This window comes from Salvelinus alpinus, chromosome 22 (genome assembly GCF_045679555.1).
Source record: "Salvelinus alpinus chromosome 22, SLU_Salpinus.1, whole genome shotgun sequence".
NCBI classification, from domain to species: domain Eukaryota; kingdom Metazoa; phylum Chordata; class Actinopteri; order Salmoniformes; family Salmonidae; genus Salvelinus; species Salvelinus alpinus.
This window is the reverse complement of record NC_092107.1, coordinates 27,776,362-27,800,775: the sequence shown is the minus strand read 5'-3', so window position 1 is coordinate 27,800,775 and position 24,414 is coordinate 27,776,362. Positions and strand designations below refer to the sequence as shown.

At 44.1% G+C, this 24,414-nt stretch overlaps 1 protein-coding gene across 1 annotated transcript in view; it reads left to right on the top strand.

Annotated features, from left to right (window-relative positions):
- The window catches only part of LOC139549364 (seizure protein 6 homolog), a 119,552-nt gene extending 97,299 nt beyond the window's left edge, over positions 1-22,253 (top strand). The window contains exons 5-16 of the mRNA XM_071359804.1: positions 1,506-1,691; positions 4,477-4,645; positions 5,683-5,849; positions 9,101-9,295; positions 9,516-9,654; positions 13,216-13,412; positions 14,180-14,374; positions 15,038-15,229; positions 17,369-17,563; positions 17,696-17,734; positions 17,926-18,034; positions 19,776-22,253. Of these exons, the coding sequence (XP_071215905.1) occupies positions 1,506-1,691; positions 4,477-4,645; positions 5,683-5,849; positions 9,101-9,295; positions 9,516-9,654; positions 13,216-13,412; positions 14,180-14,374; positions 15,038-15,229; positions 17,369-17,563; positions 17,696-17,734; positions 17,926-18,034; positions 19,776-19,950 (1,958 nt within the window). The 3' untranslated portion in view covers positions 19,951-22,253. The remainder of the gene's footprint in view (positions 1-1,505; positions 1,692-4,476; positions 4,646-5,682; positions 5,850-9,100; positions 9,296-9,515; positions 9,655-13,215; positions 13,413-14,179; positions 14,375-15,037; positions 15,230-17,368; positions 17,564-17,695; positions 17,735-17,925; positions 18,035-19,775) is intronic.
- The last annotated feature ends 2,161 nt before the right edge of the window (positions 22,254-24,414 follow it).

The following is a 24,414-nucleotide window of genomic DNA, read 5'->3' as shown; positions in this document are numbered from 1 at the left end:
CCCCCTCTGTATTAGTCTAATTGAAACAGAAACAGCAGGGTGATGATGCTATAACAACACCCCCACGCCTCCACCCCTGAGTCAGGCCCTGCTGTGCTGATACACTGCACCCCACAATAAACCATAAATAAAATGGATAGCCGAGGGGCGTGTCTGGGCCCTGCTCATTGGCTCATTGACTCAGAGGAGCGCTTTTAGCTTTCATATTGCATGCACTAGAAAGATTAGACAGCCGTCAGCAGCAGGCCTCTCCTCTATCTCTGTACGACCCTCTCCTTCTGGCCTTTTATCGCTGTTGGTTTTTAAGTGGGGGAGGACGGAGGGGAGGAGGCGGTATCATTTAGCCTAGGTCCAACAGGCTGTCCTCAGGACAGACAGGCTCTTACCCAGCCAGTAAGGCCCAGGGAGATAGACCTGGACCCAAGTTTTACTCTCAGAGGAGCTCCTGTGAAGCGTACTGTGACTTGAACTGAATGGTCTGAACTGTACAGTATGTGGCATCACTTCCTCTATGGGTACCCTGTTACTGTCATCATATCCTCTATGGGTACCCTGTTACTGTCATCATATCCTCTATGGGTACCCTGTTACTGTCATCATATCCTCTATGGGTACCCTGTTACTGTCATCATATCCTCTATGGGTACCCTGTTACTGTCATCACTTCCTCTATGGGTACCCTGTTACTGTCATCACTTCCTCTATGGGTTCCCTGTTACTGTCATCATATCCTCTATGGGTACCCTGTTACTGTCATCACCTCCTTGGCTATGTCTCCTTGAGACAGAATCAATGGTGGAGTGCTGCACTGCCTTCCAACCGGATAACAATGAAGCTGCAACAATTACAGTCAGACAGACAGACAGCCTGGAGCAAGAACCACACATATATCTGTTAAAAATAGCTGGGGATGAGGGGAAAAACACTACCAGTTCTTTGTTAAAGATCCTCTTGTGGGTCATTCTTGATTTACAGACAGTACTCCAGGTCCCTATTACATGTTCACAGTTTGAGTAAAAAACAGTACTGTTATTGATCTACGTCCCTCAGTGGGTATTCAGCCAAGCAATGCGTTCTGTTGAGCATGATACACATTAGGAAGCCATAGTGTATGTGTGTGTAGTGTGTCATGAATGTACCTGTATGGAGAGGCAGGGAGGAAGGCAAAAAGGCCAGTTTTATGGCCTCCATTAGGTATATGGCCAGACCAATCCATCATCCTGAGACACTAAGGTTATGCTCTGGAATAACACAGGTCCTATAGACATGTACTGTACTCTGGTAGGATAGGGTCTATGACCTGTCAGTGTTCATCCTCACACTTCTCTCTCTATATTCTTTAGGTTTGGTTCCCCTCCCTCTAAAATGCTTTATGATGAGCAATAAAGTATTTTTCTGTTGTTACACTTTTATTTTGAGTCAGCTTGGATGCTGTTAGTCGCCGTTTGTGTCCAACTCTCGTTCTCTCTCTCTCTCTCTTCTCCTCCCTCTCTCTCGTCCCATAGCCTTTGTGTTGAGCTGTACCTTTCCCCAGCGGCCGGCCTGTGGGGATGTGTCTGTGAGCAGCCTCCACTCTGGGGGAGAGGCCTACTTCTACTGTCTGACTGGGTACCATCTGCAGGGAACCAACACACTGACCTGTCTCAACGCCAGCACCCCCTACTGGAGCGGCACAGAGCCGCAGTGCCATGGTGAGGGCTGGGGATAGCTAGCTACACACCTCTCACATCCATTTACCACAACGGGACCAGTACACCTTGCTATGCACACAGACTTTCTCCACAGTTGTTGAACATATTAATAGACCAAAACACTCTTCCCCTCTCAATCCTTATCACAGTCTTTCAAAATGAATTCACATTCCCTGTGATTTGTCCTGTAACTATTCCTACCAGAGCATCAACACAGTTCTTCCCTTTGCAACAAGTGAGGCGTATAAGTACATAAACACGTTGTCCTCGCTGGAGCAATTAGTTCCACTAGAATGATCTCACACTTACTCAGTTTGGTGTTGCTCAAAAGTTAATTGGGGTTTATTAATCATTGATTTGGGCCTTAATGGTGTGAGCTGCAGTGTATGTTGTACTGGGGTGGTGAATGTTAAACAGACAATCCTATTCAGTCAGACCTCTCCTAGGAAGTAAAGAACTGAACAAAACAAGCCACGAGAACCAGAGACTGCATCATATTTTCTCTTCCAGGAAGTTCACCTCTTGAGTCTGCTTGTATTCATCTTGCATAACAAGCACAGATTCAGACAGGGTTCAATCCCCAGTGTAGGACAGTTCAGAAGCAGACAGTTTAGATGTAGGATCTCATTTTTCTGCTCAGATGAGCTCCAGTGATGAATAGTGAGTGAATGTTTTAGCCCTAGTCAGATAAGATAAACATTTGGAACAGTGGATCTCTCCATTGTTTTAACAGTGAATGGACAGCAGGGAGGCTCCCTCCGAGCGTTGGACATCGTAAAGGCATAGTTTCGAAAATGTGTGGGGAGAGAGTATAAGGATTCTCTCTCCTTATATTGGGTGACCAAACAAACCATTTAAACTGTGTGTGTGTGTGTGTGTGTGTGTGTGTGTGCGTGCGTGCGTGCGTGCGTGCGTGCGTAGGTGCGTGCGTGCGTGCGTGCGCGTGTGCGTGCTTGCGTGCCCCAGACAGTGGTCCCACAGCATGGTGTCTGCAGGTGTGATTACTGATGGCAGGGCAGAGTGCCACAGGGAAGGTTAGGGCTGAGGCTGCTGCTCTGCTTTAATTAAGCTTCGTGTCTACCTAGCTGACCTTCACCTCGTCTGTTGTGATACACTGATATCAATACCAGACCCACTCTCTCTTTTATTCCCTTTACACAAACTCAGAGCTTGCTCTTACTCACCACCTCCACTCATTGTGTTTTCGTGGTTTATCTCTAGCCATTGTTCCCCAAGGTATTCTCTGTCGTTACACATTCTGTTTGACTGGGATTTAAGCAAATGTTTTTCCCAGACTAAAATACCTCTCTCTCTACTTCTTCTTCCTCCTCCAATCCCATCCTCCTTCTCTCCTCCCATCTATCCCATCTTCCCCCTTCTCTCCATCCTACCCTCCTCCTCCCATCCTCCTTCTCTCCTCTCCTCCCATCTTCCTTCTCTCCTCATCCTCCTTCTCTCCTCCTCCTCCCCCATCTTCCTTCACGCCTCTCCTCCAATCCTCCTTCTCTCCTCCCATCCCTTCCTCCTTCTCTCCATCCCATCCTCCTTCTCTCCTCCTCCCATCTTCCCTGTCTCCTCCCATCTTCTTTCTCTCCTCCTCCCATCTTCTTTCTCTCCATCTCCCATCTTCTTTCTCTCCCCCTCCCATCTTCTTTCTCTCCTCCTCCCATCTTCTTTCTCTCCACCTCCCATCTTCTTTCTCTCCTCCTCCCATCTTCTTTCTCTCCATCTCCCATCTTCTTTCTCTCCCCCTCCCATCTTCTTTCTCTCCTCCTCCCATCTTCTTTCTCTCCCTCTCCCATCTTCTTTCTCTCCTCCTCCCATCTTATTTCTCTCCATCTCCCATCTTCTTTCTCTCCATCTCCCATCTTCTTTCTCTCCCCCTCCCATCTTCTTTCTCTCCTCCTCCCATCTTCTTTCTCTCCCCCTCCCATCTTCTTTCTCTCCTCCTCCCATCTTCTTTCTCTCCTCCTCCCATCTTATTTCTCTCCACCTCCCATCTTCTTTCTCTCCTCCTCCCATCTTCTTTCTCTCCATCTCCCATCTTCTTTCTCTCCCCCTCCCATCTTCTTTCTCTCCTCCTCCCATCTTCTTTCTCTCCCCCTCCCATCTTCTTTCTCTCCATCTCCCATCTTCTTTCTCTCCCCCTCCCATCTTCTTTCTCTCCATCTCCCATCTTCTTTCTCTCCTCCTCCCATCTTCTTTCTCTCCATCTCCCATCTTCTTTCTCTCCCCCTCCCATCTTCTTTCTCTCCTCCTCCCATCTTCTTTCTCTCCCTCTCCCATCTTCTTTCTCTCCTCCTCCCATCTTATTTCTCTCCATCTCCCATCTTCTTTCTCTCCATCTCCCATCTTCTTTCTCTCCCCCTCCCATCTTCTTTCTCTCCTCCTCCCATCTTCTTTCTCTCCCCCTCCCATCTTCTTTCTCTCCTCCTCCCATCTTCTTTCTCTCCTCCTCCCATCTTATTTCTCTCCACCTCCCATCTTCTTTCTCTCCTCCTCCCATCTTCTTTCTCTCCATCTCCCATCTTCTTTCTCTCCCCCTCCCATCTTCTTTCTCTCCTCCTCCCATCTTCTTTCTCTCCACCTCCCATCTTCTTTCTCTCCATCTCCCATCTTCTTTCTCTCCATCTCCCATCTTCTTTCTCTCCACCTCCCATCTTCTTTCTCTCCTCCTCCCATCTTCTTTCTCTCCACTTCCCATCTTCTTTCTCTCCTCTCCTCCCATCTATCCCATCTTCCTTCTCTCCTCCCATTCCTACTTCATTCTCCATGGGCATCCCAGCTGCTTGTGGTGGCATTGTCCGGAATGCCACGGTTGGACGCATTGTGTCACCCGGTTTCCCTAGCAACTACAGCAACAACCTGACATGCCATTGGCTGCTGGAGGCCCCAGAGGGACAGCGAGTGCACGTCCACTTTGAGAAGGTGGCCCTGGCAGAGGACGATGACAGGTGTGGTGTCAGTCAGGGGGTTCACTTCACTACAGTGTTCAGTCAGACCTGGGTTCAAATAGTGTTCATTTTCTTCCAAATATTTTGACCTTTGATTAAGCGTGTCTTGGGTGCCAGATGAGTGGGGTTTGCACTTAGAGGGATATTCCATTGGTTGTATTGCACCATGCTAACTCAATAAAGTACATAGCTTTAAAAGAAAGAAAATACTGTCTGAACCCAAGTCTGCTACAGTGTTCTGACCTTAGTGCTCTACTCCAGTACACTATCCAGTTCTAAGTGTTCACTTGAGTTTAATAATCATTCAACAAGCAGCCAACAGAGTCCTACTGCTGGCTCTGTGACAGTTGGACATGATTCTCACTGCAGGCTCATGGTTCTGTTGTCACACATGTCATATTACCAGTCCATTCCTCTGCTACACTTCAGGGCATCGCCTCATCATCTGAGATAGAGATTCAGTGGAACATCTGTGTCTCTGTGTCAGAATGGAAATCCAATTTTGAGAAAATGGTGAGAGAGGAAAGGAGAAAGAGAGAAATACTGAAATAATCGGATACATTTCACTTCAATCACCTTCCTACTTTGTTTTTTGACTGTCTATTCATGTTCCTTATTGGAGTCTTAATGCTCTATGATTGCATCTATAAGCTGTTGTGAATGTTTGTAAGGCAATATAACACTTCACAAGAAGGTGCTTCAAGTGAATTAATTGAATTGACAAGGACACGCATATTTGAGTTAAGATAACGTTGTTTTTATGAGCGGTAGCAGCTGTGTCTGGAGACAATAACAAATGTACTTTTAATCAGGTCAGTAGGCTAGCTGCTCAACTGTACTGAATGATATCATTGGCCATTTGTGCAGAACAGTCCAGCCCAATGCTTTAATACTGTATAATTTTCCTTCCTGTTGCGTCATCTCATTAAGGGCTTCCGTCCAGGTAGCTGAGTTAACTCTGAAAATGTGCCCACAATGCATATTACAAAGTCTTAGAAATCCAACCAGGTACTGATGTGTTTTAATTTCTCTTTCAGGCTTCTGATCAAAAATGGGAAGAACATTGACTCTCCTCCGATGTATGACTCATATGAGGTGGAGTACCTGCCCAACGAGGGCCTGGTGAGCACCTCCAGACCCCTCTTCATAGAGCTCACCACTGACGGAACAGGCACCTCCACCGGCATCGCCATCAGATACCAAGGTAGACACATCCCCATGGGCGCTAACGCAACTCTTCAGGTCTCGGTTACACCTGACCCCCCTTTGACCTTCTCCATCTCACAGAGACCCATCCAGGTCATGGCACCAATGTTACTGACTGGGTTAGAACCAAGGTTCACTTTAAACTGCGTCCGTGCACGCCCACGCACTTCCTCCATGACTGCCACGCAGAAGAAAAGCAATGCTGCGCAAAGACGCAAGAGATTGAACTTCATTGAGTTTGCAATATATAGATCAATGTTTTTTTCTGTGATCGAATCAACATTATATTAGCCCTAAAAGAAATCTAACTTTACAAGATTGAGTCTGTGATTTTGTTATAGACAGAGTTAGGGTGCAACGGAGTAAAATGCTATTGGCGGGGGTAGCCCACGAGTGGTCTTTCAGTCAACCGCGTGTGAAAACGCTTTTCAGATCAGTTTAAGATCAGAGTCGCCTGTGTGCACATTTGTAGATATTCTTTGCTAGTTATTGAGTTATTAGCCCAGTTATAGATAAGTATAGGTCAGCAATGGGGAGTTACTGATTAAGAGATTCTTGCAAGAGCACAAAACGTGTCGGCTACATTTCAAGCCGGTTTTGAAAAGCCAGTCAGTTTAAACGCTTATGTCTTAATTAATTGAAGGGGCAGTGTTGTATTTTGAGACATGCAAATACTTTTTGAGATATGCAAATAAACCAATAGGCAGAGGGGTAGTCTACAGTGTCTAATTCTCTGTATGGTAATAATTGTATATTTCATTTTGTAAAGTGGTTTCTTGCATCATACAACACAATACAATGCAATTTACATTCACCTATTTGGCCCATGGTGTTACAGACCAAGTCAAATCATGAATTAATGTCAAGCCCTTCATAATGTAAAACCATTTTTAAAAGTCTCCTGCAATGTAGGTCTGCATTGAACACCACATATAGGCTACTGTAGGCAATATCATAGAAATCAAAAGCTCCATTGGTTTTGTTGGTAGTCCTACATTCAATCAATCAATCAATTTTATTTTATATAGCCCTTCGTACATCAGCTAATATCTCGAAGTGCTGTACAGACACCCAGCCTAAAACCCCAAACAGCTAGTAATGCAGGTGTAGAAGCACGGTGGCTAGGAAAAACTCCCTAGAAAGGCCAAAACCTAGGAAGAAACCTAGAGAGGAACCAGGCTATGAGGGGTGGCCAGTCCTCTTCTGGCTGTGCCGGGTGGAGATTATAACAGAACTATGCCAAGATGTTCAAAAATGTTCATAAGTGACAAGCATGGTCAAATAATAATCATGAATAATTTTCAGTTGGCTTTTCATAGCCGATCATCAAGAGTTGAAAAACAACAGGTCTGGGACAGGTGGCGGTTCCATAACCGCAGGCAGAACAGCTGAAACTGGAATAGCAGCAAGGCCAGGCGGACTGGGGACAGCAAGGAGTCACCACGGGCGGCAGTCCCGACGCATGGTCCTAGGGCCCAGGTCCTCCGAGAGAAAGAAAGAGAGAAGGAGAAAATTAGAGAGAGCCAAGATTTTCAAAATTTTCATAAATGACAAGCATGGTCAAATAATAATCAGGAATAAATCTCAGTTGGCTTTTCATAGCCGATCATTAAGAGTTGAAAACAGCAGGTCTGGGACATGTAGGGGTTCCATAACCGCAGGCAGAACAGTTGAAACTGGAATAGCAGCAAGGCCAGGCGGACTGGGGAGAGCAAGGAGTCACCACGGCCGGTAGTCCCGACGTATGGTCCTAGGGCTCAGGTCCTCCGAGAGAAAGAAAGAGAGAAGGAGAAAATTAGAGAGAGCCAAGATTTTCAAAATGTTCATAAATGACAAGCATGGTCAAATAATAATCAGGAATAAATCTCAGTTGGTTTTTCATAGCCGATCATTAAGAGTTGAAAACAGCAGGTCTGGGACAGGTAGGGGTTCCGTAACCGCAGGCAGAACAGTTGAAACTGGAATAGCAGCAAGGCCAGGCGGACTGGGGACAGCAAGGTGTCATCATGCCCGGTAGTCCTGACGTATGGTCCTAGGGCTCAGGTTCTCAGAGAGAAAGAGAGAACGAGAGAGCATACTTAAATTCACACAGGACACTGGATAAGACAGGAGAAGTACTCCAGGTAACCAACTGACCCTAGCCCCCCGACACAAACTACTGCAGCATAAATACTGGAGGCTGAGACAGGAGCGGTCAGGAGACACTGTGGCCCCATCCGAAGAAACCCCCGGACAGGGCCAAACAGGAAGGATTATGCTACATTATGCTCAAATAGCCACAATAGCCTATTGGCTACTGTCTAAAACTGTAAGGGTACAGCCTCAGTGTTCACTGTAAACTCGCGCCGGAAGTTGGACAAAATCCTCCCAATATTCATGTTTCTGCTCACAAGACCTCAGATTTGCTCAGTGCCCCCAAAAATGAGAAGGAACAGTGGTTAGAACGTAGGTTCCCTGTGTGCCACAAGACCAGGCATGGGGATCTAACACAAGTCTTCAGGTCTCTGGAAAGCGTACTCAAGGACACTCAAACTTCCCTCACACACTCCAGCAGTGTAAAATGTGTGGAGCTAAAACCTGTTGTTTATGAAACGCATCATGCCCTGCAGACTAGTATAAACAAAAGACACTGCCTCAGGCCCTCTCCTCATCTTTCCCTCCTCTAAATAATTGGAATGGAAATAAGTCAAACATAAGAATCAATGAAAGTCCTCTGCTCTATCTAGTTTAGCTACAAACTCTCAAATGTTTTATTTTTCTCCACGCTCATGCTCAGTCATCCTCTCCACGTGTGGCAACTCATTCTTATAGGTGCCTTTTCAAAAGGCTGTTCAGAGCTTGGAGTCAGAGCCACATCACAGGTCCTGGAGTCATTATCCAATCAGATCAATTTAATCTGATTAGAGCTTCAATTTACTGTAGCAAATGGGATTACGCTGTGAGAGAGCAGCGCTGCTTATTCTAATGGACCGTGTGTGGGTTGTCTTTAACAGCATTACCCTCATCAATCTGACACAGGGTGTAACTGATTTAATAGTGCTCCTCTCACCCTGATTTTAACCATTACATGTCAGTCAGTGGGTTGACGCAACAGACTTCCAATAAAAATTAACCTCTGGGTCTGCTCAGTCCCTGATAGGAGGCGAGCTAACGGGCAACGTCAATGACCCACTGCATGGCAGACATGGGGCTCAGTGACACAGTCTGGCCTTTTTTCTGTGACTGATCCACATATCCTCTCCTTCATAGCGTTTGCAGTGGGCCACTGCTACGAGCCGTTCGTCAAGTACGGTAACTTCACCAGTAATGACAGCACGTGGGCAGTGGGGACGGTGGTAGAGTTCACCTGTGACCCTGGCTACACCCTGGAGCAGGGCTCTGTCATCATTGAGTGCATGGACCACAACAATCCCCAGTGGAACGAGACTGAGCCCGCCTGCAGAGGTATGCTGTGTGTTTTTGTTCTGTGTAGGAAATGAGCTGTATCATATTGTTGAACAGAGTATTTTTGCTTACTCTGTGTGTGTGTGTGTGTGTGTGTGTGTGTGTGTGTGTGTGTGTGTGTGTGTGTGTGTGTGTGTGTGTGTGTGTGTGTGTGTGTGTGTGTGTGTGTGTGTGTGTGTGTGTGTGTGTGTGTGTGTGTGTGTGTGTGTGTGTGTTACAGCTGTATGCAGTGGAGAGATGACTGACTCTGCTGGAGTGGTCCTGTCTCCTAACTGGCCAGAGGCCTACGATAGCGGCCAGGACTGCATCTGGGGGATTCACGTGGAGGAAGACAGGAGGATCATGCTAGACATCCAAGTGTACGTATCTTAACTATCTCATATAACATGTTATACAGATGCAGAAGAAGGATGTTAGCTATGGGAACCCTTTTAGCAACGTCCTGGCGTCACATTCCCCTCCCCATAGCAGTTCAAGTGGAGGACGCCCCACCACAGAGTAGCTCTAACCTTTCTAAGAATCTTAACCCGCGCATGAGCTCTGCAGCACATCTCTGCACTCAGATCATTAGGAGAAGCTTTACAGCTGATGTACAAACACAGGCCTGACTTCAAACAGAAATTGCCAGTGCAAAGGACTACCCCACTGTGACTGGTTAAACAAATGAAAGAGAAAAGGGCTGAAGATAAAATAATATCTTGCTCTTGGATGGGACACATAAGTGCCAGCAGACAAAGGTTAATTACCAACTGGAGCGGAAACTAATTATTTAACGGGGGTTCGGACAGAGGTGGTGTGTGTTCTGCTGAATCAGATAGGTTGAGTTGAGCAGAGCAGGGGAGAGGAGTGAGTGTTTTCCGTGATAGTGATGTCAGGTGAAGGCTGGGAACAGAAGACCCTGCTGTGTCAGACCCTGATAGATTAACCATGCGTACAATCATTTGGCTTCCTTAATTAAGAACTGGCTCATTTGCATATGTTGTCTCTCTTGCTCTTCTCTCTCTCTTCGGAACGCCTCAGCTGTGGTTGTACATTCTGAAGCATTGTAATAAATGGCATCCCCCATGTTTGGTACAAGAAGCTGTCAACATAATTAATTTCCTATTCATATAGAGGGGAAGCGATTTGGGCAGATATGACTTTCAGGGACAACGGTGAAGCGCGTTCAGCTCAACTTCGGAGCGTTGATGAGAATTTAGCCTGAGTGTGCATGTGAGTGAGACAGAGAGAGGGCTATCTAAGGATAATCTACAGGATTTCCTCGCCATTTCCTTCAGTTTTGATGTGAACATCAATATCAGCATATGCTGAACAAGGGGAAATATGAGAACCTAACATCTGAAATCTCAGTTTAACGACATCACTCAAACCACTGTTATCCTTCACTACATCCTCAGGGAAAGCATTCAGTCTCTGATCATAGTGATGAAACCAGTGCTGCACAAGGAGTGATTATGCTTTGAGTCCAGTCACTGATAATCTGAACACACAGACTCTCGTGCCATGAACCTGCATGTTCCATGTCTGATGCCTCCCTCGTGGCCCACTAGTCACGCCAGCGTTCTGGAACACAATTGCATGGTGTGCCTTCCTAAAGCTCATTACCATGGTTTAGGAACATTTTACCATGGTAATGAGAACACTCTCATTCCTCTATAATCATTCATCACCGCCCAGCGTCCTGTTCACCGCTCCCACAATCACACAGGACCTAATGACGGCTGGGACACTCATTCAGGGGCCCTTCTAATGACGGCTGGGACACTCATTCAGGGGCCCTTCTAATGACGGCTGGGACACTCATTCAGGGGCCCTTCTAATGACGACTGGTTCATCCCAACCAGGAGGGCTAGCTAGGTGCCCGTTAAGGGCTCAGGTGCAGGAGGAGGTGCTGTGAACGACATGCAGGTGTGGAGGATGGTACACCTGGGGTGTAGTTCAGCAGCCTAAGTTCAGATGCTCCAAATGTTGACGGAGTGCTCCAACGCCTAAATAGTGTTTAGGAGTGTATGGGAATGGGATTTAGCTGTGTCTCTGCCTTGATGCTGTGTCTCGGCAGTTCTAGTTCATGTAAATAATTTGTACACATGCATGCATACATTCACGTACATACCAATATACACACACTGTATATACCACCCCAGTAGTCCTATGGCGTTAATAAGGGAGGAAATAGTTTGCAAGTCAAATATGATGTAATAGACAGACAGTGATTTTGGTAGTTTCCATATTGGCTTCCATTACAGTGTACTTTGCCTTTGGTGAGAATTTAGTGAGAAGAGCGACAGGATATTTGATGCATTGATGCATCAAATATTAGTTATAGCACTTATCTTGATTAGGTTTGTCTCCCAGGGCTGGAAGTTGGCAGGAGAACTCATTGACTTATTCCATCACTAGTATCGCTGATAAGTGTGTTGACTCTGAGCCTGCTTGTCTGGATATGTTAGCCTAGCACTGGGAGTTGAGGCGGAGTGAAGGGCAGTGGATCTGGATCCCCGTCCAGCCAAGATCTTACAAGCCAGAGAGGAGTGGATTAGAAATGGGATATTCCATCAGAACATTCATTCAGGTTAGTCTGTGGGAATTAAGAGGTGCAGAGGTGAGATGAAAGGAGAAGATTCTAATTATCATTGAGCAGCCATCATGACTCACAAATGACTGCGTTTAATTGAATTGAGGGGTATTCATTTTGCTCAAACTAGCTAGAAATGGGCAGGTGGTATTTATATTTTACTTGTCCTGGACATGAATGTCAAGTTTTCTCAGAGGTGGAGAATAGAGAATGCCGTTGCAGATGAGGAGTTGTCTGAGATAATGCATTCTGAAGGAACATGGTGGCAGGCAGCTGGGCCTGTGGGCCGAGTCAATCTGAGCCTGTGTTTAAATTACACTAAATCAAATCACTGCCACACAATAGAAAGCATGATTAATTTTCGCTGCAGATACGGCAGCACAGCTATGCAAAGGCTTGTTTAACTTCATCACAACAAATTTAATGCAAGCTGATACAATTTCTCAATCTGTCCCGCTCTGTTGAGGTGTGATGCATTTTCAGGTGTCAATTAATTACTGCAGGTTGAGCTTTTTCTGGAGCTGTAATACAGATGCATCAGCAGAAAATACCCACCGGGCACACACTGGTTGAATCAATGTTGTTTCTACAGCATTTCAATGAAATGAAGTTGAACCAAAGTGGAATAGACGTTGAATTCACGTCTGTGCCCAGTGGGTAGGCTAAGCTGTACTGACATTTAATTAGTCTGAAACACCTGATCTTTGCCAAGTCGTATGTGCATCATATCTTTAATGTCTGGATTCTGAACTCAGTTTACAGAGTGCAAACAAGTTGATGAGATTGAGACATTTTTACACTCTCTGTTATTCATGTCATACAATACACTACTGAAACACGACTGTATTACAGAACCAACTCTCTTTATCGTTCAAATTTTTCAGGATTCTTTTCTGTTAGGCTCCAGAGTGATTAATAGTTCAATTGCTTGCCTTGTAATGAGTTTTATCATGAGCCACTGGTGATTAATTTGAGACAGGAAAGAGTAACAGGTCACTTCCCTATTCTGGCGGAGTGTGATTTCCTCCCTACTTTACATCCTGTCCTGGTGCTTAAGCAGAGGGCTCTGTCTCAGGTGACACATTTAAAACAGGAGATTTTTTTAAAGTGATAAATTACCACATGGTTTTGTCACTTTCTTTTCAGTAGAGCTATGGTGCTCCAAAGTAAATGGAACATTTAAACGGAACGTCTCAAAGCAAGAAACGTATTTTAGTGAGGATGCTTTCAAGTTTTTAAAACAGATACAGGAAACAATGACAAAGAAACTATATGACAAATGAGCTAGTAATGTGAGAGTGTGCATGAAAACCAAATATATTTTCCTTCTGTCTTTGTGCTCCAGCCTCAACATAGGGAAGAACGATCTGCTGACGTTCTATGATGGAGATGACCTGACTGCTACGGTGCTGGGCCAGTACGGCGGCTCACGGCCACACTTCAAACTCTACACCTCCATGGCCGACGTCACCATTCAGTTCCAGTCTGACCCGGCCACCAACATCTACGGCTACGGCAACGGCTTTGTGGTGCACTTCTTCGGTAAGGCCCCGGAGTGAGTTAGGAGAGAGTGTGAACAGAATTAAAGAGTTAAAGAGACAGAAGAGCAGTGAAGAGGGGAGATGAGTAAGGAGGAGGAGAGTTCTAGAGGGTTCAGGAGGAGGAGACTCTCTTAAACATAAAAAGGAAGGGGCCCCTTCCATCAGCACGGTCGTCACGACACCGGAGCGGAGCCAGCCCATAAAGCAGACATCTGATAAGACGTAATGAATTCCATGTAGAGAGAGGGAGAAAGAGGAGGCAGCGGAATACTGATGACTGGGAGAGAGAAGCAAGAGAGAGAAGAGTGAGCGAAAGAGAGAAGCGAGAGAGGGACAAAGGGAAGGCAGAGAGAGAGAGAGAAAAGGCAGAGAGAGAGAGAGATTTATAGTCTGTTCATGCCACTGACAGAGATGGAAAGCAAGGCCCAGCCAAGTGGTGCAGCTGTCTGGTATTGTGCCCGTCAGAGACCCAAACACAATTACTGCGTGTGTTTGTCCACATTAGCCTCGTCTGCAGGGTGCCATGCCCTCTCTGGCTTCTGCTGTGGCTAGAACGGGCACCGCCAGGCTGCCTGGCTGTCAGACCTCCTATTGCATGGCACTTGTCACACTAGATTGAAATTGCTACAAAATGGATGTCCTCTATTGTGTTTGTCCTGAGGTTCATTCATTTGAATGCAAAACCACACCACTCAAGCTCTGTGCGCTCTGTGAAGTCAGTGCCTTTTTCTCTGGCTTCCTTTCTCTCTCCCTCGTTCATGGATACAGAGGTGCCTCGTAACGACACGTGTCCAGAGCTCCCAGAGATCACCAACGGCTGGAAGAGCACCTCCCACCCTGAGCTGGTCCATGGCACTGTGGTCACCTACCAGTGCTACCCAGGTTTCCAGCTGGTGGGTACAGAACTGCTCATGTGCCAGTGGGACCTGACCTGGAGTGGAGACCTGCCCAGCTGTGAGAGAGGTGACTACCACACACACACTGGCACACAGAAGGTGCATTTTAGGTGTGAGAAGCAGTTTCAGTTAAGGACAGGCTAAAGCAGAGGCTGATGGGTTAAAGCATTCACTGCTTTTCTGAAAACACACCCCTTTTTACTGTATAGACCAATGTATCAGTGAGGTGAGTAGGCTCTGTGTTCCAGCTCCTCCACACATTACTCCTGTTCTATCCAGACGACCTGGATGCTGCAGAGTAGAGACAGGATAGTGTGACAAAGCCCTTGGTCTTGGTCACGTCCCACACAGTGACAGGCACTGCATCACTGACCGGTAACAAGACACAGGGGTTTGGAGACTCATTTGGACGTCTGTCACGTGAACATTGTTACCATGCTGACCCTTATCCTTCTAGGCCCAGGATTGGGTTCACGGTTTGCTGTTGTGTGGGACTGAGACACAGAGATAATCTCTTTATTTTCCAGCTCGGTGGTTTTGTGTCTGCAGGCTTTAATTAGAAAAAGGCCCAGGCACCACTCTGGCCCCATCGGATAACCACAAATAAGCATTGACAACTGCTAATGATTTAAAAAAATAACTAATTGTATTCCCTGCACATGAGTAAACCTGTTTTTTTCTGTGTCTGTGTGTGTGTTTGTGTCTGTGTCTGTGTGTGTGTGTGTGTCAGTGCTGTCGTGTGCCGACCCAGGTACTGTGGAGCACAGTCGCAGGGTGATGTCCAGCCCGCGTTTCACAGTAGGCTCCACCATCCAATACATCTGTAACAAGGGCTACACTCTCTCTGGAAACAGCCTGCTCTCCTGCTACAACCATGGCTCCTCCGGACCTAAATGGAGCGAGAGGCTACCCAAATGTGGCTGTACGTACCCCCTGGGCTTCAGCCTGCTAAAACATCTCCATCATACACACTTCCCAGCAAGCACGTGGTTCCTTGGACATTGTGGGTATATACGTATTGGTTTCCCATTGGTTCTGGGAACAAAGCTGGTAAAACAGATTTTTTTTTAAAGTTCTGAGAACGGAAGTGAAAATTTCACCTGTTCTGGGAACATACATTTTTAGGTTGCAGGGAGGTTCTGAGAACGTTTTGCTATGTTTCCCTGAATGTTTTCCTTGGAGATTTTATTTCTGTTCTGAGAACAGAAATTATAGGTTATTTGAAGGTAATTAAATAACATTATGAGAATATGTTTCAATAAGACTTTTAATAACACAACTGGCTTAGTTTGGGTTAACCCGTTTAACTCCAAGCAGAGATAGGACACATGTCAATTAATTTGTTTAGGACTCCCTATTGTTATTTATAATAAGGGTTACATGGAGAAAATCTGACTTCTCTGAATTGAAAATGGATGACCCTCCCTTCAGCAAAATATATTTTACCTAAACCATCACTGAACTCTTGAAAAAAAAAAACAAGTGACCCTCTTCTACAACCAAAATAATGAAAACAAAGTGGATAGCAGAGGACATGTCTACTGTTTACCCTCACTTCCTGGACAGAGCAAAGCCTTAGATCTGCAGTTTTATAAACTGTTCTTCATCCTGTAAACGGTAGATGGCAACGCAGAAATTTTGATAGCGCACAGGGATGCGGGATAAAAGGTTGTGGGTTCGCAGACCACCATGGACAAGAGTAGGGGTAGAAAGATCTTATACCGCTGTGAAATACCTTTTCAATAACCCCAACTATTGTATTTTCAGCTGTTTGAAGCTAGTGTACAAAACTGAAAGTAAAAGATGCAAAAATGAAACTTAAGAATGAGAAGCATAGAAATACTGCACATAGAACTGATCTACCGCTTTTTAGACTTGCTTTCAATGAGAATGGCAGATCTATAACTCACATTTCTATGTGAATTTGGTCAGGTTACCCAAAAAGTGACATATTGTACCTTTAAAATCAGTTGTGTCCAATTAGTGGGCAGCCCAACACACCTATCAAGATAGAGAGAGTTTTGTTGACTGACACTGAGAATGGAATGTATATGTTTTTAAATAACATTCTTAGAGCTTTCTATGAACTTAACACATTTTTTCTTGTTCTGAGAACATGACTTTGAATAGAATCATGAGAAAACCTGCAGAAAACGGTATGCTTAAGTACTGAAATTCCCATAGAAGAACGTTGTTTCTTAAAGCTAGAATATGTAACTTTTTTGGGGCGACCTGACCAAATTCCCATAGAAATGGGAGATAGATATGTCATTCTCATTAAAAGCAAGTCTAAGAAGCTGTAGATCTGTTCTATGTGCTTTATTTCTATGCCCATTCTTGCATTTTTGTTTTTACTTTTGTTTTTGTACATCTGCTTCAAACAGTTAAAAATACAATAACTTTGGTTATTGAAAATATATTTCACAGCGGTTTATATGGTACAATGATTCTCTACACAATACAATGCTTGTTTTTTCACAGAAATTGAAATTAGGCAAACTATTATAACGTTCGGAGAACATGACTTTAAATAGAACCATGAGGAAACCGGCACAAAACATTATGCTGCAGTACAACAATTCTCATAGAGAAATGTTTCTTAACAATACTGAACAATTTGAGAGCATTACTTTAAATAGAACCATGAGGAAACCTTACGCTGAAGTAGTACAATTTCCACCTGGTTTTCAGAACGTTATGTGCTAGCTGGGAATCCTGCACCATTCACAGAATATTGTGGGAAGGTTGTATGCAAAATAACCATAGGACAACCACACTCTCACCAAGCTCTAAGAAACATACGGTTTTCAGAACGTTATGTGCTAGCTGGGTATCCTGCACCATTCACAGAATATTGTGGGAAGGTTGTATGCAAAATAACCATAGGACAACCACACTCTCACCAAGCTCTAAGAAACATACGGTTCTCAGAACGTTATGTGCTAGCTGGATTGGCAGTGTTTCCAATTCATACAATACACCAAGAGTTTTACTAGCTGTTTACAAAAATACATTATATGATGTCGACTGTGTGTGTGTGTCCTGTCCTCTCCTCTCTCAGCGGTGACCTATGAGCCTTGCAGGAACCCTGGTACCCCGTCTTACAGCACCCAGATCTCAGAGAAGCCTCTCTACCAGGCCGGGGAGACGCTGAGCTTCTCCTGCCTCAGAGGCCATGAGCTGCTGGGGGAGCCTGTCCTCCGCTGTGTCCCTGGACACCCTTCACAGTGGAGCAGCCTACCCCCTGTCTGCGGAGGTAGGAACTGCAGACACATACTCCCCTGTGTGTGTAGTTCACTCTAGCATTGTTCACAGTAGTTCATGATGAACAATATATCTGTCTGTATATTTTAACATCTGTGTTCTGATGTTCTCCATTTCTTTACAGCCTCCTCAATGGAGTTTATAAATGAACGCAGGTTAGACGGTAAGTGCCGTCAAGTCTGCACAGTAATCGTTAGATCTTTCAAATTAAAATATCAAGTCAAGACCAAATAAAAAAAACTAAATACAGTACTTCACAGCAACTTCAAGTGTGCCACATTGCAGTGTGCATCTTTAGGTTATCATACCAATTGAGTGTGTCCCTGTTGATTCCTCTACCTCTCTGCTCACCAGCTGCCAGTGCAGACTACATCATGGAGCGAGCCAACATAGCTCTAACAGTCTTTATACCAGTGGCCCTCATCATGGTCTTCATCATTGGGATCTACCTCTACTTCTCTAAGTAGGTCTAGTATTCTTACTTTATATAGATAAAAAAATACTTTGAAAGTATGAAAGCTGTCATCATCCATAGTACCTAGTAGTCTATCCAAGGGTTGACTTGGACTGAAAATAGGTGCCGGTACAGATTTTAGGTGCCGATACTGTTTATATTTAGGTGCAGGAGCTCCACAATAATTTTGAGCTCAAGCAGTAGAACATTTGAGGTGCTGGTACTCGGTGAGCTCCTGCCCAAGTATACTATGCTGCCCTTGTGACACTACAGTGTCTTCGGAGAGTATTCAGACCCCTTGACTTTTTCCACATTTTGTTACATTACAGCCTTATTCTAAAATGTATTAAATGTTTTTTCCCTCATCAAGCTACACACAATACCCCATAATGACAAAGCAAAAACAGGTTTTTAGAAATGTTTGATAATTCATTACAAATAAAATAAATATTTAGACCCTTTACTCAGTACTTTGTTGAAGAACCTTTGGCAGCGATTACAGCATAGTTTTCTTGGGTATGACACTACAAGCATGGCACACCTGTATTTGTGGAGTTTCTCCCATTCTTCTCTGCAGATCCTCTCAATCTCTGTCAGGTTGGATGGGGAGCGTCGCTGCACAGTTATTTTCAGGTCTCCAGAGACGTTAGCTTGGGTTCAAGTCCGGGTTCTGGCTGGGCCACTCAAGGACATTCAGAGACTTGTCCCGAAGCCACTCCTGCATTGTCTTGGCTGTGTGCTTAGGGTCGTTGTCCTGTTTGAATGTGAACCTTCGCCCCAGTCTGAGGTCCTGAGCGCTCTGGAGCAAGTTTTCATCAAGGATCTCTCTGTACTTTGCTCCATTCATCTTTTCCTCGATCCTGACTAGTCTCCCAGTCCCTGCCGCTGAACACATCCCCACAGCATGATGCTGCCACCACCATGCTTCACCGTAGGGATGGTGCCAGGTTTCCTCTAGACTTGAAACTTGGCATTCAGGCCAAAAGTACAATATTGGTTTCATCAAACTAGAGAATGTTGTTCCTCATGGTCTAAGATGTCTTTACTGTAGGTGCCTTTTGGCAAACCCCAAGCAGACTGTCATGTGCTTTTACTGAGGAGTGGCTTCTGTCTGGCCACTCTATCATAAAAGCCTGATTGGTGGAGTGCTGCAGAGATGGCTGTCCTTCTGGAAGGTTCTCCCATCTCCACAGAGGAACTCTCGAGCTCTGTTAGAGTGACCATCAGGTTCTTGGTCACCTCCCTGACCAAGGCCCTTCTCTCCCGATTGCTCAGTTTGGCTGGGCGGCCAGCTCTAGGAAGAGTCTTGGTGGTTCCAAACTTCTTCAATTTAAGATTGATGGCCACTGTGTTCTTGGGGACCTTCAATGCTGCAGACATTTTTTGGTACACTTCCCCAGATCTGTGCCTTGACACAATCCTGTCTCGGAGCTCTACGGACAATTCCTTCGACCTCATAGCTTGGTTTTTGCTCTGACATCCACTGTCAACTGTGGGACCTTATATAGACAGATGTGTGCCTTTCCAAATCATGTCCAATGAATTTAATTTACCATAGGTGGACTCCAATCAAGTTGTAGAAACATCTATCTCAAGGATGATCAATGGAAACACGCAGCACCTGAGCTCAATTTCAAGTCTCATAGCAAAGGGTCTGAATACTTATGTAATTAAGGTTTTATCCATTTTAAAATAAGGCTATAACGTAACAATTTTTTAAAAAGTCACTGCATGTGTGTGTGTTCTCTAGGGTTCAGGGGAAGTGTCTTCCCATGTCCACCTCCTTACCATATGACCACATCCCAGGAGAGTCCACCTTCGACAACTCCCTCTACAAAACAGAGACTACGGTACGTTCTGATACAGAGATATTCACTGGTTCTTTAAGATGCCTGTTGGAATTAGTAAGCCCCCCAAAAGGTTGAAATCAGGTGCTGTCATCCGTGTATGAGATGATGCACTTAAAGCACCATCTGGTTTGCCATATTGCAGGTTCATTCACCAAATCTAATGTACCATTAGGTGATGTTATAGAAATAGGTTTGAGGGGTGTAAATCTATACTCCGTTCACCTTCAGTCATTGACAAGGGCCATTTCATTGCACCTGATGCAAACAAAAGGTTTCCTAGTTCATTTGACAAAGCATAGCTTTATTTTTGTGCAATGACATTGTTCAGACATGGGTTCAAATAGTACTTGAAAGATGTCAAATATTTTACCCAGGTCTGATGCTTTCATGCTCATGCTTTCAGATAACTAACAATTGTCTCTCTGCCTGTTTGTTTCTCTATCCTTTCATGACTGCACTCCTGAAGAATAACGAGGTGAGACCAAGCGCTAGGCTACAACCTGCTTATTTAGCCTCCAGTCTGTCTGTCAATCAGTCTTCATCAATTCCACACTCTGATTCTGCAGCCGGAACCTATTGCACACTGTGAGCTTATTGAACTAAAGCCCACAGTAGGTTGAGCACATTTCAATGGGTCAGAGGAGAGGTACAAACCTCTCAAATAAAATAAAAAATAGAGTCAAAGTTTATTGGTCTCATACACAGTTTTGCAGATGTTATCGCAATTGCAGCAAAATGCTTATGTTTCTAGCTCCAACAATAATGATCAATACAATACAATACACACATAATCTAAAAGTTAAAAAGAAATATCAGAACGAGCAATGGAATATAAATAAATATACAGTATACTGTATGTATGTGAATTGTATGTATAGACAATGGTGTGTGTATATAGACAATTTAAAGTCATTGTCCCCTCAGGTGAAAATGGAAAAGCCTCACAGTTTGGGCTGACCACTTCCAGACACTAAACGTATCCCTGTGATATCCCTATCATAGTCTACAAACAGATGTCAGTTATCACATGGCTCATTCACAAAAAGAGGAATGGCCTTTGTGATCATAGGAGGAATATGATCTACTCTACTTCTGTCTCACTATACCTTCTTGTGTACAAGCTTGTACCTAATTCAGAACTATGTCCTCATTTCACAGGACACACGAGAGTATGAGGTTTCCATCTAGAGGCACAACTACGTGTTTCAGCATTGACAGGTCTGGTCTCAAGATGGTTTGCCTTGTGGAAGTTTGTCTGCACTCCTCAGACCCCCCCCCCCCCCCCCCTTCACACGCTTGCCTCCACCACCTTTCCCTCTGTCTGCTGAACATGTCTCTGCCCAGCCCACATTGGCCATCACTGCAAAGACTGGAAAACATTATTATTTTTGTAGAGCTTTAACAGCAATGGCCTAACAGCAGTGTTTGTACAGTTTTTATCCTGAGATGATCAAACCCTAAAGACGTCAGTCCAATGTCGACCTCACAAATGGGAAAGCTGAGTTTGTATCTAGTCCAAAAAATGGAATGTGTAAATACAACATGATATGTTTGTCACACAGCTTGTTGGGAATTTTTATTTTGAGGCAAGACACACCACAAAAGAGCTAGATTGTTCAAGTGATGATTGGAGGGATATCATAATAACTTGGACTCTTAAACCTTTCAAATACAATGGACAATTTAAACATCTTTTCAATTTTTTTGTACAATAGCTGCAAATTGTAAAGTTGACCCTCTCAAAAACATGTAAACACACCTCTTTTTTATGCAACCTATGATTAAAAACATCTGAATGTGCCTTAAAATGAAGGCCCTTATTAAGCAATGTTCATATCATGTATATTTCTGATACTGCATTGATTCATCTGAGATTATTACATTGTTGATTTCATATGGATCATAAAATAGAGATGTAGTAATGCAAAGAAAAAGTAATTTAATTTCTTCTCATTCACTTTGTTCACAATTGTATGTGTGTCTTTAACATGCTGATTGAAAGGTATTCATGAATGATATTGGATTGGCAAATCTCTGAAAAAGTCCATGGCAAAGTGTATATAAGTTCTAGTGCCATTAGTTTTGTGATGGAAACCAGGGAAGGTTAAATCTTAAGAAGTCACTGTTGTGGATTGGGGATTCTCAAAAACTGATGCAATGTATTTGCCTAAAATAATATAGCTTATTCTATAGGAGAATGCATCACCATTCAAACTCTCTTTTTATCATTGTCACATGATAATATTTATTCACACAAACAGGTGTGATGACAATGATTATAATTCTATAATCTATTTTTGATTCATTGTATATATACTGATTAACTCAGTTCATTAACAAAACGTCCTCAATAAAGTTACTATTCAGAAAAAAATTGACACACAATCTCATTAAATCATTTATTAAGGATTACTGGTTCACTTCGAGATGCATTTAGCCTTTTTGCCCTCTGAGTCGTTCATCTGAATTTGCCCTGATATGTATACATGAATAAAGAAGAGCTGAAGGAAGCAAGAATGTCCTTCAAAGAAGTGAAGAAAACCGCATAACACCAAGCACACTGGAGGAAGCTTTTGTCAGATGACCCATGCTGCTCAATGAGTCAAAGTAAGTCAAGTATACATGATTGTAGCTACCTCTGACAGTGTAGAGGTTTTGGGGTTGGAGGTGTAGCAGACTCATGTCCGGTGTAGTGCACTAGTTTGTAGTTCAGAGAGTAGCAGACTTACGGCCAGTGTAGCGGCGAAGGGGTGGTCTTCCCGTATAGGCTACATAAATGTATACTGTTCGCCATACATTATCTTTATCCCTATAGAGCCCTATACCCACCCTGGGTAAGATTACCAGTGTAGACAAGACCAACAACACGCACTGTGGTCTGGTACCATCTATAGTTAGGTAATTTATGTTTGAATAATAGTCTAACATGTTCTGATATAAGTAGACATTTATAACACACAGCGATGGGGAATAAGTGGCGTAAATATATTCCGGACTGCTGGGGAAACTGTGACTCGCTGTATACTTGTGCCTCACACTTTTGTCTTGTCATGTAGTATCACCACCATCTACTGGTCACCAAAAAATACTGCAACCAGGGAGGGGTTTAACTGGCATTTCCTTCTAAACAACTTCATTTTTTTAAAAGATTGACAATGAGTCAGGTCTAGAAAACTTAGTGGACTCTGTTCGTAACAAATTATTGTTTTGGGAACAGAACCCTGTATAGAGATTAGATGTTTCCTGATCTGTGAGAAAAATAAGCAGAATGTTGTTGACTCAGTTTTATCTTGCTCCATCGTTTTCCTCTGCCCTGCCAGTGAACTTTCACTTCTAACCAAATATGGTAAGGAGAAGAAGCATCGATATAGATAGAACATTTGACAACAGAGCAGACACACTGGCACCCAGTCTACTAAAATGGGGGGACTGAACCAAAAAATGCTTATGGTAAGATATGCTGACAAATACTCCTCAAATAAGACAACATTATGTACAGTACTAGCTATCCTCATTCAAATTCAGTCCAATTTTTTCGAGTAGCCTAATAGCAACAATAACTTTGATTAGACCAACCGGCCGCCAGATGGCGCCATTATTCATTTTACGGCGTTTACCCTAATAATACTGCCATCAGCCGACGTGTTGGGCAAAACTTTGATCTAAGACAGCGATTCTAAACTGGTTTTGCCTGGGGGCCCAAATTTGACAATGACAATTGAGTCGCGACCTATTATCATGGACTGTTGATGATAACATTTTATAATGTTGTATTGCAGCTGCCTTCTTGGGCAAGTTTCATTTGCAAAATAGACTCTGTTCTCAATTATGGTATTAAAGAAAGTCATTAGGCTACACAGCCATATTAACTGAGAACACATGTATTATCAATTCAAGAGAATAAGCCATTTAATTAGGCGACCAGTTCAGGAATGGGGTGTAATAAATTATCAGACTCAGAACATGACATCAAAACCAGGACAGTAATGTTAATGAACAGTAACACATACCAGTTCCATAATGTTAAAGAACAGTAACACATACCAGTCCTGTTTATTTTGTGTGTGTGTGTGTGTGTGTGTGCGTGCGTGCGTGCGTGTGTGGCCTATCAGTGGGAAAGCTGGGGTGTTTCTTTAGTTAAATAAGTTTATTGAAGTCTGGTTGACAGGGCAACTCGGAGGTCATGCTGGCTGTCCAGTTAGTTTTTGCTTTTAGGTTTCAGCATGGCCATAGCAGAGAAGCCACTTTCACACAGATAGGTAGTGCTGAAGGGTAGCATGATTCTGATTGCGTGACAGGCGAGAGCAGGATACTCTCCCATTACGCTGCTCCAGAACTTTGGCAGTGTCATTTCCGGGAAGGGCATGCTCAGTCCGCGATCAAACGACAGCTCCACCAGAAGAGCCTATTCGATGCTTGGCAACGTGACGCTTCCTATCTCAACTCGAAAGGGTCCGGTATCCAGTCGTCTTGTCTCCTGTTCTCCTCTGGGAAAGAGTCGCAAAACTTTCCCAGCAGTTTGACAAGATGCTATTTAAC